The sequence below is a fragment of the Miniopterus natalensis genome, chromosome 13 (genome assembly GCF_054644295.1).
Source record: "Miniopterus natalensis isolate mMinNat1 chromosome 13, mMinNat1.hap1, whole genome shotgun sequence".
In the NCBI taxonomy this organism is placed as follows: Eukaryota; Metazoa; Chordata; class Mammalia; order Chiroptera; family Miniopteridae; genus Miniopterus; species Miniopterus natalensis.
Window position 1 is genome coordinate 24,079,109 of NC_142093.1, and position 17,156 is coordinate 24,096,264.

The 17,156-nt window shown below is 52.6% G+C and overlaps 1 protein-coding gene across 1 annotated transcript in view; it reads left to right on the plus strand.

Annotated features, from left to right (window-relative positions):
* Positions 1-17,156, plus strand: part of TTC7A (tetratricopeptide repeat domain 7A) — a 106,657-nt gene that overhangs the window by 47,241 nt on the left and 42,260 nt on the right. Inside the window, exons 9-12 of the mRNA XM_016216977.2 lie at positions 2,638-2,775; positions 4,455-4,538; positions 9,082-9,186; positions 16,524-16,641. Coding sequence (XP_016072463.2) covers positions 2,638-2,775; positions 4,455-4,538; positions 9,082-9,186; positions 16,524-16,641 — 445 coding nt within the window. The remainder of the gene's footprint in view (positions 1-2,637; positions 2,776-4,454; positions 4,539-9,081; positions 9,187-16,523; positions 16,642-17,156) is intronic.

The following is a 17,156-nucleotide window of genomic DNA, read 5'->3' on the forward strand; positions in this document are numbered from 1 at the left end:
GGCACCCAGATTGACAGAGGGAACAGTGACAGGCTGTGGTGAGGATAGGGAGCTGCAGGGGGAGTTCCATGTGGGGACTGGGGAAGACTGGGGAGCTGGGTGGAGTGGAGAAGCTAGACTTTATCCTGGGGCAGTCTAGAGGGGGTTGGGAGTTGGATTCTGGGATGGGCTACTCTTCAAGGACAGACCAACCAGAACTGAAACTTTTGCTGACAGCTTGCTGCTCACCTGCCCCCTGAATGTGACTGGTCAGCATGGGCGAGTCCCCAGATCCTAGATGTGCCCAGCCAGGTTTCTCGCTCTGTCCCACAGAAAAGCCACCTTGCAGGCCACCTGCCCTGCTCCCTCTCCATCAGGACCTCTGTCTCCCACCAGAATTCTAGCTCAGATGCCATTCGGTACCTGCTGCTGGGAGTGGGGACTGTTTCCCATCCTCTCATTCCCTAATACCCGCCACCCCCAACACTGCCTGGTGGAAGCTACCCCCCGGGCCCTATTGTGGGCAGCCTGAGCTGGGGAGTTGTTGGAGGTGAACGCTGGAGGGGGGAGTGGGGATGAACATGGCCGCACACAGAATAAGTATTGGAGTTTGTGTTCCTACACAGCTCAGTGAAATAGCTCCTGCCAAGCATCTCCTTAAAATTCCTTCTCCCTTCCTGTTGGTGCCTGTGTGGGTGGATTTCACCAGGAAGGAGGGGGTTTCTCTGGCACTTTCCCTCTCCAGTCCTCTCCCTCCTCAACTATGTCGAGTGCCTGACCTGCTCTTGTTTACCGGGCTGGCACAGTGCTCAGCCTTTATGGGCATCTCTTGGCCTCCCATACCCTCTCCTAGGGCCGCTCCATGTCCATGGTGGCAGTGGGCAGCCCTCACCTATTACAGACCCCTGGCCTGAAATGCCCCCGTGGGCGAGTCACTTCCTTGGGTCTGATAAGCACTGTGGCTTCCAGAGCCTCTGTGGGAATGCAACTGAAGTCTGCACGGCAGGACATGCAGCCTATATCCAAAGGCCATTGGGCTTCTGCCTCTGTAGCACTTGGGAGCCTCCACCCTGACCTGGAGGAGGGGTAGTGGTCCTGGCTGGAGGGGGTGGTGGTGGCGGGGGGAAGGACCATCTGTGACAGGAAGGATTGTCTGGATCTGACCAGCAGGATCTGGCTTTTAAGGGCCAGCAGTTCCCCTTTAGTCTGTCAGGAAGGTCTGAGGTCCTGTGTGGGAAAGTAGAGGAAGGTGAGTCTCAACACACGGAGGAGATTCTGACATTCTACGGAGGGAGGGGGATGCTGGGAAGAGGCCGTTGTGGGCAAAGGGGAGAAGAGGTGGGAGAGGGCAGGATGCTGGGAGCAGCCAGCAGGAGCATCTGGCCAGAACTCAGCTTTGCTTCAGTCCTCAGTGTGTATGTTGGGAGGTGGGGGAGGCGCAGGGGCCCCAGAGCATCCCCAGCCTGGTCCCTACCCTGTTGCTACTCAGCTCAGAAACACTGTAACTTCTGTTTAGCTGTTCCTGAGTGCTGTCCCCAGGGTATGGGTATAAGGGGACCTGGACTGCATGCTATAGGCCACAGAACAAGAGGGTCTGGGATCCCTGATGGTGAGATTTCAGGCTTGGTGACACAGAGCTCCCCCTTCAGACTGGCCTTCCCCTCCCTGAGCAGCCACCTGGCAGCTCTGAGCTACTGAACTGAGTGCTGGATGCAGCACAGAGACCTCAAGTTTGGGGGAGACTTTTGGGGGAGAAAGAGAGTTCTATGGTTGGAGGGGGTCAAGGATAGACATGTGGGTAATGGGAAAGAAGTATGGGGGTTCCTTATTAGAGGGACTTGGGAGACCCACAGAGTAAGAGAAGAGTGCACCGAGGGCCCAGGGCCTGAGCTTGCCTCTGGGAGTCAAGCAGCAGAGCCACCCACCTGATCGGGACAATTCCATGTGTTCTCTGAAGCTGTTTCTGTGAGGGAACAATTACAAATACAAGAAGCTCTTCCACAGGACAACTGGTCTATCTCCTCAAAAATGCCAGTGTCCAAAAAGACAGAGGAAGGCCAAGGGGCTTATCCAAGATGAAAGGACACTAAAGAGGACCGTGACCCTGGATTGGACCCTGGAATGAGAAAAAATAAATGACTAGAAAGGTCATCGATGGATGGGTGGCAAATTCAAATATGAACTGGTTTTAGATGGTAGTGACATCAGTGTTATATTCCCCGACTTTGGCGTTTCTGTAGTGGTTATAAAAAGAATGTCTTCTTGTGTTTAGGGGTAAAGGGTCATATTGTCATAACTTACTATCATTGTTTTTACGTAGCAGAGAGAGAAACGGCAAATATGGTGAATGTTCACAATTGGGTTTACTGTTGTACTATTCTTGCAACTTTCCTGTTGGTTTCAGGTTTTTCAGAATAAAACATTGACCGCCCAGAGCTCAAGCCTTGAGAACTGCTCCCTCACCCCAGCCTGGGCTGAGAGCGGAGTGTCTCCTCTCTTTGGAGAGGGCCTTGGTGGGGGTGAGGAAGGATCTACCTGTTTCTGGGAGTGTGGCCCCCTCCCTGGCCTGGGTCTCGGCCTGGGAGGCAGGGGCTCTGTGGGTACAGGCACCTGTGTATTATCTGTCCTCACTCTTTCCCAACCCATGTCCCTCTGCAGGCTACTCGGGATGTGGTGTTGAGCCGGACGCCGGAGCAGGAGGAGGACCGGGCGGTGAGCCTGCGGAATGCAGCAGCCATTTACGACCTCCTGAGCATCACGCTGGGCAGGCGGGGCCAGTATGTCATGCTCTCTGAGGTACGAGGCACCCCGGCCCGCCCCGCCCAGAGTCGCGTGGTACTCAGAGGAAACCAGGGGGAGCCCCCAGTGGTCCTCCCCCATGTCCCTTCCCCGCCGCCACCAAGGGGTGCAGCTCTGTTCTTGGGAGGCCAGGCTTGGGACTGTGCCTTTCCAATGCCAAGAGAGCTGCCCTTCACTGGCAGTGTTTTTGCTTTTACTAATGTTATTTTTGCGGTTTTCTTTTGAAATTAACACACATCATTGTATAGAAAGGCACAAGAAGAAAATTATGTACCCTCAGTTTCCCCCAGAAATGACACTGGTGGGTTTCTTTTTGTTGTTCAAGGATATATTTATTGATTTTAGAGAGAGGAAGAAAAACATTGATGTGAGAGAGAAACACTGACCAGTGGCCTCCTGTACACGCCCTGACCAGGGATCAAACCGCAACCTGTGTGCCCTGACTGGGAATTGAACCTGCACCTTTCGGTGTATGGGACGACACTCCAACCAGCTGAGCCACACTGACCAGGGTGACACATGTTTTGTGACTTCCTCTCCTGGCAGAGATCTGACCCCCCCCCCCCATTCTGTTGGGCAGTGCTCAGTGAGCTGTGCCCAGGGGGTGGTACCTCTCTGTGGTAGGGGGGACCAGGGGTATTGAGCTGCCCCTCTCTTCTGCCCCCTGCCCACAGTGCACGTGGCACACACATTTTTGAGCTTTCAAATCCAGGCAGAGATCAAGGTGGCTGTGGGGCCCTTGTCTCCTTGTGATGGGAGTGAGCCTCTTGGCAGTAGATTCTCTTTCCACATGTTTCAGAGGGCTTTTGAAAGGAGGGACAGTGACATCTGCCAAGCCCCTGCTCAAGCCAGGCATAGTGCAAGGAGCTTTCTGAGATGGTCCCCTCTTTAATGCTGGAAGGATAAATGTTCTCTCAAGTTTACTACAAGGAAGGCGAGACCCGCAGAGGTGGTTTTTGTCCAAGATGGCACAGGGCATGATGTCGAGCTAGCATGTGAACCCAAGCCACTGAGCTCTCAAAGTGTGTGTTGTCTGATCCTGCGTCCCTCACCTGTCCCCCACCCCACCTGATCATGGCCACACGGTGAATCCTGTCCTCATATACTGGCAGTAGACTTTGTCAGTGGGTGTAGAGAACAGCGGGATGAAGAGGAGCCATTCTATCCATGAGCTTTACAGTCAGCCTGCTCTGCCACTCACAGGCCTTGTGACTCTGGCAAGTCATTCGGACCTCAGCTTTCTCATCTGAGAAATGGGGGTAGTTAGATAATCCACCTCACAGGGTTGTTGCAAGGAGTAAATGAGTTATTACATGTAAAAAGCTGAGAACAGTGCCATGCACAATATTAATAAATGTCAGCTGTATTATTTTTATTGGATGTCTACATCTTGAAAGCATTTCCATAAATCTCATTTCATTTGCTTTTCTCCATCACCGTGTGAGATCATTCACATGCTATGGAGGTGGGGACCGAGGGCCAGAGAGGGCTAGAGACTTGCGTGGGATAACACAGCATGCCTGTCGCATGGACAGGTTACCTGGAGTTTTCTGACTAGAACCAAATACAGGCTCCCACAGCCTCTGAGGGCAGTGACTTGGACAGTGATTACTTTGGGAGGGCGGGATGGGCTGGGGCACGTCCTGGAGAAGTGCTGACCCTCTTCCTCTCTGCAGTGCCTGGAACGAGCCATGAAGTTTGCATGTGGAGAATTTCACCTTTGGTACCAAGTGGCCCTCTCCATGGTGGCTTGTGGAAAGGTAAGGCCCAGGCACTGGAAGTTGCACATTCACTCTTGGGGGACTCCACTCCCCTCGGGTCCCTCCCAGAGGTGGGGACTGCATGCGGGACTCAGAAATGTTGTCGGGCATCTGGTTTTCATCTCCAGGAGAGAGGGCATGGGAGGGCCACATACAGACCCCTGTGTGAATCCAGTGTCCATGTGTGAGTTTCAGGTGTGCCAGGTATGCAGTGTGAGTCTATGGCTGCTTTTTTCCGAGAATATGTGCACGCATGAGGCATTGTGGCATTTCCATGGGTAAATTGATGGGCCTGACTGCATGAGACAGGCATGGGGAGACGGTTCCAGCAAGGGGAATGTTGTTCCATTTGGGCTGTAGCCAACATCCTGCCCCCAAGCGTGGAGTCAGGGAAGGACCCCCCCGTGAACCTGGAGCTGACCGTATCCCCGGTTGAAGGGCTGCATTTGCTCTCTACCCACCAAGGACTGCTCCAGCACCCCTCATTTTCCCTCGGATGAGAATCATGCTTATGTAAGCTTCTATTTTAAGTAGCGACATGATAGGAAAAGCTTTCTGGGGCTGGGTGCTGGGGCTGTTGGAACTGAGGATGCTTCGAAGGCAGGAAATAAGATGGCAAGAGCTCGCAGATCATTCCAAGAGCTGTAAACACCCAGGGCCCTTTCTTGGGGCTGAGGGAATTCCTCGCCCCCTCCTCCTCCGCCTGCCCGCCCATCTGTGCCACCTGCCATTTCTAGCCCCGCAGCCGTCTCCAAGGAGGGCCCTCTAAGCTTGCCAGGGCCTCTGTCACAAGTGGAGGGTGCACAGGCTGGGTCCTGGCAGGGACAGGGAAGGAGAACAGGTGCTGTAGCCTGACAGGTGGGAAGCGCAGCCAAGAATCAAGTGGGGAGCCTTCCCTTCCCCTGCGCTGCTGGGCACTTGTCTTCCCAAACCTCTTCCTCCTCTCCCATAACGTTGGCCACCCCACAGAGCAGGACATGACATTCCGGGCTCTGTGCTCAGTGGGGCCTTTTCAAGGCTCAGGGAGAACTCAGAACAGAGGTGGGGAGGGAGGAGCCAGGCTGGAGCTTACATGGAGTCTGGGCAGACAGCTCACGGTGGCATGTGACAGCTTCCTCCCTCCAGGGAACAGAGAAAATGCCTCTAGTTTTGTAATAGTGAGCGTGGACCAGGAGGAGAGCCAGGGCCCCAGTGGTTCTCACCCTTCTGTGAGTCATGCACCCCTTTGAGATGCTAAGGAAAGCTGGGGTCCCCTCCTCAGAATGATCACACATGAAGTTAGCTTTAATTTCTGTGTTTGCTCCTGGAAGCCCCCAATCTCAGGAGAAGATGCCATGGATGGTATGGGGTCTTCCACCTCCTTACTGAGAAGAGACAGGCTCAGAGGGGTCCAAACATAGCCCAGCATGTTTCAGGGTCCAGGGAGCTGGTGTCCCGGCCCGGCTCCTTCATAGACCAGCAAGGTGCACACAAGAGTGGGCTTACAGATGGGGTGTGGGGTGACTGTTGAGATCCTCACATGAGGCTCCTCACGCTGGAGACACTGGGTTGCACCTACCCCTGGGTTGGGTGCAGCAGGGGATTGTTCTAGAATACACTCTCCACCTCCCTGAGGAACCCTGCCCACCAGATTGGTCAGCCTGGTTGGCCAGACCTCACCTTTTCTAAGATCCTAAGGCAGAAAGCAAGGTTCTGGACCTGGGATTGTGCACAAAAGGTCTCCCAGGAGGGCAGATAGAAATGTACCTAGCACTTCAGCCTGCAAGAAGAGAGGGAGTTCCATGATTTAGGTCGCTCTATCTTTTGGTTTCCTCAGCAGTCCCATTGGCTGTGTTGCTAGGTAACGAGTATGACAAAAAATAAAAATAAAAAAAATGCAGGCTGCCCTGCCTATGGAGTCCTCAGATGGCTCCTTAAATAGCAGCGTTTTGTGGCCTGTGTGGGGGTAGAATGAATGTGGGAGGGTCAGGGTTAGAGAACCCTGTATTTTAGGGAGGCGCAGGTCAGCAGCTGGGGAAGGAAGCCGAGGAGAGGCCTCGAAGCTTGTGGGGTGTGTGGCCAGAGGGGCCGGGGTGAGGGTGCTGGGAGCAGCATGCACAGGAGGGGCTCGGGAGAGGTGGATGCCCTGCAGCCCCTTCAAGCCCCTCCTGCAGCCTCCCTTGCTCCAGCCCACGCGGGGCGCTCTGTGGGTCTCCCAGCCTGCCGGAGCCTGTCATCTAATGCCCTCTTGTGCGTGGTCCTGTTTCTTGAGAGAGCAGCGGGGGATGGCAGTGCTTGTCTTCTCTCCCCAGCCTTCCTGACAGCCCGTCGCCATGGCCTCTTGCCCCTTCCCACAGTACTGGGCACAGAGCAGGCTGTTGACCGAGACGTCTAGAACTGGCCTAATAAGCCTGAGCCCAGAGCCCAGGGCTCACATCTGGGCTGAGAAAAGCTCTCCTTCCTTAGCTGGTGGAAAAAGGAGGGTTAGCTCAAGAGAGGCTGGGAGGCCAGGGTGGATACAGACCAGTGGGGTCCCAGGTCTGCATCCACCAGTCCCTCACACCATGCTGTGTACAGGTGAACCCCCGTTTTCTCAGCAGTACCTCCGGAGTTGCCAGGGAGGGTAAGAGCTAATTGATGGTGAGGAGCTCAGCCCGCAGTAGTGCCCAGCATGTGGGAATTGTTGAAGTTACACGCATATGTCCCTGCCTACTTGGGGCTCACACAGGAAGGGGAGTGTACACACTGGGTGGTGGTGGTGGTGGGGAGGTCACTGCTGAGTTCATGGAAAAGCACTGGACTCAGTCAGAGGTTCCAGCCTTTAGCCTGGGGGGGTGAAGGGAGGGCAGGGGGAGCCGGGAGACAGAGGCGGCCTCTCTGGCCAAGGCAGTCACCACAGAGACAGGATAGGGTAGTGGTTACAAACTTGGTGCCAGACTGTTCAAACCCCAGCTCAGCCACTTATGGGCAGTGTGGCTTTGAACAAGCTACTTAACTTCTCTACATTTCTGTTTCCTCATCTGTGAATAGGGGCATAGCACCTACCTCATAGGAGAGTTGTGAAAATTAAATGACTTAATATTGTAAAGCACTTGCAACAGGTGTCAGCAGCCTTTCTGCAAAGGGTCAGAGAATAGACATTTTTGACTTTGCAGGCAGTTTCTGTGGGAACTGCTCAGCTCTGCCTTTGCATTATGACAGTGGCCACAGACAATACACATATGAATGGATGTGGCTGAGTTCCAACAGAACTTTATTTACAAAAGCAAGCAGAGGGCCTGACTTGGCCCTGACTTACAGCAATGCTTGGTCCGTAATGGGATGTAGATAAGTGTTGCTGGTGTTCTTCTCATTACTGTGGTTAGCTATATTCCTGCCTGGCTCTGGATGCTCTCCCCTGTGGCCCTCCGTCCACACTTGGCCAACCTCAGCAGGTCCAGTCTCATTCCATATCCATGACTGAGTCCCTAGAGCCTTGGGGGGTCCCCAGATTCCTGTCTGGAGGTTCTCTCTGGCTCTGCAACCTTGGCTTCTCTCCTCCTTGTCTGCCAGCCTTTACACTTCCACCCCACTCCCTACCACCTACCCTGCCTCCAAGTCCATGTGGTTTTGGCCTAATCTTATCATCTATTAACCCAAGAGTGTTGAACTCAGAAGTTTGAGAGAGCTCCTTTCTATCTCTGAAATTTGTGTGGTTCACATTTGAATTCCTTTTACGGTATTTTTTATTTTATTTAATTATTTATTTATTTTTAAATTTCTCTTTATTGTTGAAAGTATTACAGATGTCCCCTCTTCCCCCCCCCATTGATCCCCTCCACCCTGTATCCACCCCACCCCCAGGCCTTCCCTATACCAATGTCTGTGTCCATAGGTTATGCATATAAGCATATAAGTTTTTCAAGTAATCTCTCCCCACCCACTCCACCACTTCCACCTTCCCTCTGAGATCCCTCAGCGTGTTCCATGCTTCTATGTCTCTGGATCTATTTTGGTCATCAATTTATTTTGTTCATTATTTTCCACATATGAATGAGATCATGTGGTACTTGTCTTTCTCTGCCTGGCTTATTTCACTCAGCATAATCTCCAGTTTTCCTCCATACTGTCCCAAAGGGTACGAGATCCTTCTTTTTTATAGCTGCATAGTATTCCATGGTGTGAATGTCCCACAGCTTTTTTATCCACTCATCTACTGATGGGCACTTGGGCTGTTTCCAGACCTTAGCTATTGTAAACTGTGCTGCTCTGAACATAGTGGTGTGTAAGTTCTTTCTGATGGGTGTTTCGGGTTGAATTCCTTTTAAAGAGCTTCCGTCTGTTGTCACCTTAGCTGTTACCATATCCCTTTTGGGTAGGGGTCACATCCTCCATTCTCCAGATGAGGAAACAGGTCTGGGAGGGATTTGTCTGCCCACACTGCCTGGGCTCCTACTGGGCCCTCTTCCTGGCTCTTGGGAGGACAGGGGCGCAGAGCCAGGACTGTCCGTTTGGAAGGTCCGCCCACCGTGCGTGAGGCGCCCGGTCTGTTGCATGATGGCGTTGCCTGCTCTTTCCTCTGCAGTCGGCCTACGCCGTGTCTCTGCTACGGGAGTGTGTGAAGCTGCGGCCCTCGGACCCCACTGTGCCTCTGATGGCCGCCAAGGTCTGCATTGGGTCCCTGCACTGGGTAAGTGAGCTGTGGGCTCAGGGTGAGCAGGTCCCTGCAGCTTCCTGCGGGAGGATGGCAGCAGGTGGGCATGAGACAGGGGCATGCCCATTGTGCTGTGTATATACCGTTGATATAAGTGACAAAGTATGGAGAGAGCTGGATGAGTCAGAGAGGCTTCCTGCAGGAGGAGGCCTTGGACGTCTGGGAAGGATCCATACAGACCAGTGGCAGGCCCTTCCATCACAGCTTGCTTTCCCCAGCCCCATGGTTAGCAGGAAAACCTCTTGCTCTCCCAAGTCTTTTCAGGGAGACTGCTGGCATCTTGCACCCTAGACATAGGACAGCCTTGGGATGTGGGGGGTATGTGGTTGCCGGCAGAAAGGAGACACCCAGGCTGAGCAGTGCAACAGAGGGTGGTGGTATGGGCTGGAGAACACAGAGAGGGTGTTCCCAACCTCTAGCTCACAGTCCTACATTTTCGCAGGATTCCTGAGAAGGACCTCAACCCCATCACTGAGATGAAGCCCAAAATACACATCTCGCTGAGGTGGGGTGGGGGAGGGCATCTGCACTCCCAGAGACTGCCAGCTTTGAGGTGGCTGTGGGTCCACCCAGCCAACAGCCGCCTTTGCCAGGAAGTCCTAAATTTAGGTCTTCCCGCCGTGGAGGAGCTGTTTCCCTCAGCAGCATAATTACAGTAATTATGTGCATTCAGATTACATGGTAATAAAATTAGGATCAAATCAGTCCAAATTGAAATCAGATGAGTTAGGAGCAAAGTAATCAATGACAACATAAATAGAAAAGCCCAAAAGGAAACTTAAACATGCAGACTTGTCATCAGAATCAGGGAGGAGGGGGAGTTGTTTAACCTCAGCTGAGAGCATGTTTGGGTTAGGGGCCTGGTTTGAGCCTGGGTTTAAATTGGGTACAGGCAGGGGTGGGTCCCTCTTGGAGGGCTGGGGGAGGAGGGTCTCTGGCAGCCTTCCCTCACCAAAACCTCACCAGCACAGCTCCCTAAAGCCTCGCTTACACCTGCCTTGGACTTAGCACATCCCATTGTAATCATTGGTGTTTCCTTGAGGGCAGGGACTGTCTGTCTTGCTTGTTGAAAGCCCAGCCCAGAGTTGATGCCTGGAGTTTATTGGATGACTCCTACTTGCCGGTGAGCACAAACACGTGGCACCAAATTCTGTCTTATATGGTACTTGTCTTCCCAATTTGATGGGAGCTTCTTCACTTGCCATGTCTTGTACCCTGAGCCCCTCTTTCCCACACAGAACCCTGCACATAGTAGGTGTTCGCTAATATCTTATAGAATGACACCTGCTCCAGCTGGCCTGGAGGGTTGGGTGTGAGAGTTCTACATCTCATTCAGTGGTTTTTCCTGGCTCCCTGGTTTGCTGCTGGGCTGAGAACAGAAACAGGAACAAGGCCAGGAGAGGGATAGCCAGCACTCTTTGTTATCAAGGCTGTGAGCAGGAAGAATGGGTCTGACTGGCACACGGCAGGTGCTAATACTTGGGACAGGGCATGGATCCTGAAAGGTTTCTGACATCGCCTCTGTCCCCTGCCTTTGTAGCTATTCTGGCTCACATCAGCCCCCAGCAGGCCCAGCCATTGTCCAGCCAAGCCCTGTTAGCAGGGGTCAGAAATCCAGGGGTGAACAGTTTGGCCCAGGTTGCAGGAAGGGAGGCTGAAACTGGGACATTTGAAAAACGAGTCGTGCTGGATGAAACCGGACTGGGTGGCCATGTGCCCAGAGGTGGAGCACCTGCTGTCCCATGTCCTGTCCTTTTGCCCAGAGCCAGTATGGGACTTCCCAGGCTGGGTCTGGGTCTGAGGGTGGGTGGGAAGGGGACCAGGCAGAGGGATGGTCACGTGCTGGTTGATGTGGGGTTTGCCACCAGGTGGGAGCAGCTGGGGCAGCTGTGGGATCAGGCAGGAGGCTGATCGTGAAGCTTCCCTAGGTGACAGCTGTGTGTGGCAGCCTCCTGCTTTGGCATGGCCAACATCTTCCAGGGTCCCCAGTCAGTTATTTGGGGCAGGAGAAAAGGGAGATGTAAATATTTTTTAATATCCCTTCAAACACAATTACTTAAAATTCATGTAATTTAAAACATTGACTCCTTTCTAGGAGGATGGATGGGTGTGTGCATGTGTGCACACAGATGGAGAAGGAGAGGTTATGAAACGGAAAAGCGAGCCATGCTCCTCTTTGGAAGGGTCTGTGATACTGTCTCGGGGCCTCTTCCCGTGAGGGGAGGGGTTGTGTGGGGTGGTAGAAAGAGTGCAGGCTTTGGAGGCAGAGAGGACAGGGTTCAAATCCCACTTAGTGCTGTGTGACTTCAGGGCAGTTACTCACCCTCGCTGTGCGTTATCTGTGACCTGCAAACACCAGAGCTGAGGAGTGTCCCTGCTAGCACATTTCAGGTTCATGATAAATGGCAGCTATCCCTGTGACAGCCTCTTCAGAACAGCAGGCTCTCAGAAGGGATGTGCTTTTTGTGGTTTTGCCTTCATTTTTCAGATTCTGGGGTGGGCAGAGCCAGGAAGATGGATTAAGTGTTTATGAGGTAGGGAAGAAAGAACAGCAGCTCTCTTGCCATTAGCTTGTGAGAATTAGAAAGAGGCCTGCTCCTCCCAGGAAGACAAAAGTGCATTTTCAATAGAGCAGATAACGACAGCACCTGGGCCTTGTGGGATGGGCCTCAGGAGAAACCGGAGGTGCTGTTTAAACAAGCTCTGCAGGCTCAGAAGTGACCTCTCTCCAGTTCCCAGGGAGGGGAAGGGGGGAGATTCCCAGGGCAACCTTAGGCAGCCCTGGAGGTGGAAGGCAGCCTGAGCGTGAGCAAGGGTGTGCAGCCAAAGCTGGTCTTGTGTGGGGACCAAATTAGGACGGCTGGAGAGATGCAGGAACTTGTCAAGTCACTTTTTTACTTATAGAAAGCAAAGGTCAAGAGTCAACACATGATACAGGCTTGGGTTGGAAACTCAGTTCTGCCACTTACTAGCTGGGGGACCTTGGTTAGGTCCCTTAGTTCCCTGTGCCTCAGAGCCTTCACTGTGAAACACCCATCCCATCAGGTGGCCCTGGTGCTGGGAAAAGTCAGGTAAGCACTAACTCGCTCTAGAATTGCAAGGGAGGGGGGGGGATCTCCACCTGGATTTTGTGCAAAGTTACATGGCTGCCATGGGTAAAGGAGGTATTAAAAGCAGCATATCATCGGAAAGGGAACAGTTGAAAAGAACTTTGAAAACCCATCATCCCTAGAAGTATTTTGATGAGCAAAGAGGGCCCAGTGCTGTAACCTGAGCGAATCTTGCAGAAGCAGGAGCCATAACTACAGAGCTAGCAGCTGTTCATTTTAAGGCCACAGAGGAAGCGTCTGGAGATTGGAAAGGACCAGTGAGGTCCTAGGTGGGGAGAAAGATGGCCAAGGTGGTTGTAGATGGGCAGATGCTGCGCAGCCCAATCAACGATTTTTCACAGCCCAGGTCGATACCCATCAGTGGGCTGTGAAATAGGACTCTCAAAAAATAATCGCGCCTGGCCAGAGCGGCTCAGTTGGCTGAGCATCGTCCTGTGCACCCAAAGGTCGCTGGTTTGATTCCCGGTCAGGGCACATGCCCAGGTTGTAGGTCCGATCCCTGGTCAATGTCTCTCTCTCTCTCTCTCTCCCTCTCTCTCTCTCTCTAAGCAAGTCTTCAGGTGAGGATTAGAAATAATAATAATAATAGAAATAGACTGTTAGAGGATAGAAAATGTCCAAGTGTATTACCCACAGTTGGGGTGAGTGTTGTGACAATGGGTAGATTAGTGGTTATATGTCTGTGTGTCCCGGACCATGGGTGGAGGTCAGAGTTTGAGCACCCTGGCATAGTGGCCTGCCTAGGGCTGTGGAGACCTGGCTTGTCCTTGTGCAGTCACTCCTTTTCTATGACTGAGGGTCAGGCCAGAGACAGAAGGTGGGCAGTCGTGTCCCCTCTCTGGATCCAGGAGGATCTTTTTTGCCCCTTTTTAATTTGTCACTGAGCCTAGATCACATAGCTATAGGGGAGCGATCTACTTAGATGGCACTGGCTGCATCTATCAGGCAGAGACTTTAAAATTTTCTGGAAGATTGAACTAATTATAGATATAAAGTTACAACTAGTAATAATATTTTACTTTTATTCAAGCACTGCTCTGAGCATTCACCATGTCTTCATCCCACTCAGTCCTCTCAGAAACCCTGTGAAGCAAACAGTTGTTATTCCTATTTCACAGAAGAGGGAACTGAGGCACAGCAGCATGAAGTGATGTGCCCAAGGCCACACAGTTAGTAAGTAGCCAGACTGAGATTTGAGCCCAGCAAGTCTGGCCCTGGAGCTTGTGTTCTTAGCTACTAGGCTGCCCTGCGCTCTTCGTGGAGAGCTATCATGGGTGTGGAGCTGACTCGGGACTTAGGTTGGATTATAGTTCTTCAGGACAAAGGTGAAAAAGCCACATTCTCAAGGGCTTTAGGAATCCCACTCTTGTCTTAGATGAAGAGGAATCATGCATTATATATATATATTTTTTCTTTAAATAGTTTTTGTTTTTATAATATATATTTTATATTTAAAAATACATATATACTTGGGGGTTTACCATATTGGATATTGTCATACTTAATGGACTTGATAATATTTCTTTTCCTTCTTAATCACTGCATTGGCTTCACATGTAAAAGGCTGCTTTGTTTCTGGTAAAAGAAATCAAAATAGTGTTGGCTATGTAGCAATGGTACGTTGAAGCCTTGTGAGTTTGATTTGAGAGAAATGCTGACACCATGCTTAGAGATTGTTTTAAACTATGTGGATAAGGCTGGCAAGTACTGGTGAAGGAAGGCTACTGGCTTGGGGGTCAGAGTGGACCACAAGTGAACAAGCTAAGGATGTATGTTTTTGCTTTTTAAAGCTAAAATATGGTGAGCTCTATTAATCCAGAATATGACATGTTTGAACTAGAGAGTAATTTTCCCTGTTTGCCAGTAATCGCGGGGCCTTGTTCCCAGCACCCTCTCCATGTGGGTTGCAGGAGGTAGAAGCTGGCGTTGGCCGAGTAGAAGGACGTGGCCATGAGAGAGTGTTTACACATGGAGTGCAGTAGGTTTCTCGATTCTTTTTATAACTTGTACTTGGTGGTTTATTGAAAAAAAAGCCTGTTTCTTTTGCATGAGGCATAGTGAGGACTAAAGACAGTGTGTGAGATGAGTTGCATCAGCAATGGGGATGTTAGGAAGGAGGAAAGGTGCTCTTTGCTCACTCACTCTTCCCATCGTGCCTGCTGCCCCTCCTCCCTGACCTGAGACCTGCTTGGACAACCCCGGCCACACGATCGCCCCTCTTTTGAAGCTCCATAGTCCCATGCCAGCCCCACACAGTATAGCCTTAATTAAGAGCCAGTTTGTTCTGTGGGGTCCTGCCCTTCTTTGTTTGGCTTCCAGGATCCCGTGCAAGCTCACCAGGCATCCCGCCCCCCTTGTCATTGGGCATCCCCAGCTCGGCCCAGCACAGAGTGTGGTGCTGCAGATGCCTCAGTGGAGGTTTGTAGGGAGGAGCAGTTTAAGTTGGGGGTCCAACTCTGCATTTTGCAAGTGAGGACCTTTGGGGCCCAGAAACTAAGTGACTTGTTCAAGGCCCCATGGCTATTAGGTGCCGAGCCAGGATCAGAGCCGGTGTCTGGGGGCTTGTCTCAACCTGGCTCTGACTTTGGGCCCTGTAGCCCTCCTGAGTCCTGCAGGGCCAGGTGCTCCAAGAGAGCTGTGGGGTTTCCTGAGCTGCTACTTCCCCCTGAACCCCAACTCCTCTGCTCTAATGGTTTCAGGCCCAGCTCCCCAACTCCTTCATTTTTTTTAAATGGCCAGCCTACGAACCTGGAGGTGACCCACTGCCCAGGCCAGCAGCTTGCAGCTTGAGCTTGACCAGGAGGAAACTAGAAGGCTGCCCTGGTCAACATTTGTCAGGGATGGCGCTTGGACCACAGAGGGATTCAGCCCTCCTCAGCCATCTCTCTCTGGACTGTCAGATCACTCTCTCAGGCTCCCTTGTACTTTGGTTTTATTTCTTTCCCTCTCTGTTCACTGACTGTGTTCTCTGCTCCATCAACCTTTGTCCTGCACCGTAGCCCACCACAGCTGCACCCAAATGGTGGACTCAGCTCAACTCTTTTCTCCACACTGATGGCCTCTGTCTCAGCATCTTAACTCCACACTCCAGGGAGAGAGAGTCCATTGTCCTCCCACTCCCAGCTATGGCCAGTGGTCATGCCACAAGATGCACAGAGTTGCCCCTCTCCCAAGGGAGTGGGGTTGGGCCTAGGCAAGGACAGGAGCAGGGCCGGGCGCACTGGCTTGGGTGCCAGAAGCCAACTTAGGTTTGACTCTGCTCCCTGGTTGACTGACTTCATGGGCCTCTACTGGGGGAAAACACCCACACAAGGGGACCTTTGTTAAGCCTCCTTATTATGGGGCAGAACCGATCTTTGTTCTTGGTGACACGAACTTGGGTACACTGCCACACCAGGCATGTGGGCAGATGACATTCCTGGGCCTGAAAGGAGGAAGGGGACATTCTCAGAGGCCTATAGGCTGTGAGTGGGCATGGCTGAGGTCCCCAGCTGTCCCCTGCCTCCCTAACTGACCTGACCTCCATGGGTGACCCAGAGGGCTCCGGAGGCCTGCCTTGTGTTTGCCCCTCTCTTTGTGTCATATGTTGTATATAATGGTGTGTGCACACGTGACCTGTGCCAGTTGGTCCCTTTCCAACTGGAACAGGACAAAAACAGCCCGAGGCTTTTTCCCCCTGAAAAATTTGAGCTCTCTGGGTCAGGGTTTGAGTTCACAGGCAGAACAGAAGTGGCAGCCTGGCCACTCTGTAGGGTGGGCGGTATCCCCCTACACCCAGCCCCAGACCCCTGTCTGTTCCCCCTGTCCCTGGTTTCCTTCTGCTGAGCAGGGACAGACACAGGTACCTGCAGAGGCCAGATGAGGAAAGGAGCTGGCGTTGACTGGCTTGGTCCTGGGTCCATGCTCTCAACAGACCAAGTGATGGGAGGCACGGATCCCTGGGACAAACGAAGCTTTCTCTGAGCAAGGTAGTGCCCTGTAACCTTGAGCACTGGCCCCTGGGTAGGTGGTGAGGTCCAGGCATCACTGACAGAGGTAACAGCTTTGATCCTCCCACTCTGGCTGTGTGGCCTCAGACAAGCCACCTGGCCCTTTTGGTCATGCTGCCCACACACTAGGAATTGCAGGGCTGGTGACTATGAGTGACTTGCATGCCAAGGCCAGCAAAGCCATCCCAGTGACTTTTGCCTCTCCTCTTTGCAGCTGGAGGAGGCAGAGTGCTTTGCCATGATGGTGGTCAACCTCGGGGAGGAAGCTGGGGAGTTCCTCTCCAAGGGCTACCTGGCGCTGGGTCTCACCTACAGCCTGCAGGCCACTGACGGTGAGTGCCAGGATCTCAGCCTCTTCTTGGGGTGACTCAGACCGAATAGCCCTCCCCAGGCCTCTTGTTCCATCAGTGGCCACCTCCCAACACATCCCCATTGACTACTCTGGGACAGTGCACACACATACACACACAAACACACCCCTCAGTCCCATTTTCACTTTTCCCCAGACTTCACTACTCTCAGAGATGCCTTCTTCAAGGCCCAGCTCCTGGCAGAGCCTGTCCCAGCCTCTGCCTCTGGTGCCCCTTGTGGTGCTGGCAACTGTAAGGGCTGCCAGCCCTGACCCCACATTCTAGTGCATTCTGGTTCATCTTTAACTTCAGCACTGCTGTGACCTTCTGAGGTCTTTTGGATCCCCCTCCATGCATGATGTAGAGCTGGGTACACAGTAGGTGTTTAATAAATACTTGTGCTTGGCAGAGAGGTTTCACTCCTGCCACCAAGAGCCTGGCATTCTCTCCCAACCCTGCCAGCTCAGCTGTGTGTCCCCCAGGGATCAGGCAGCCAC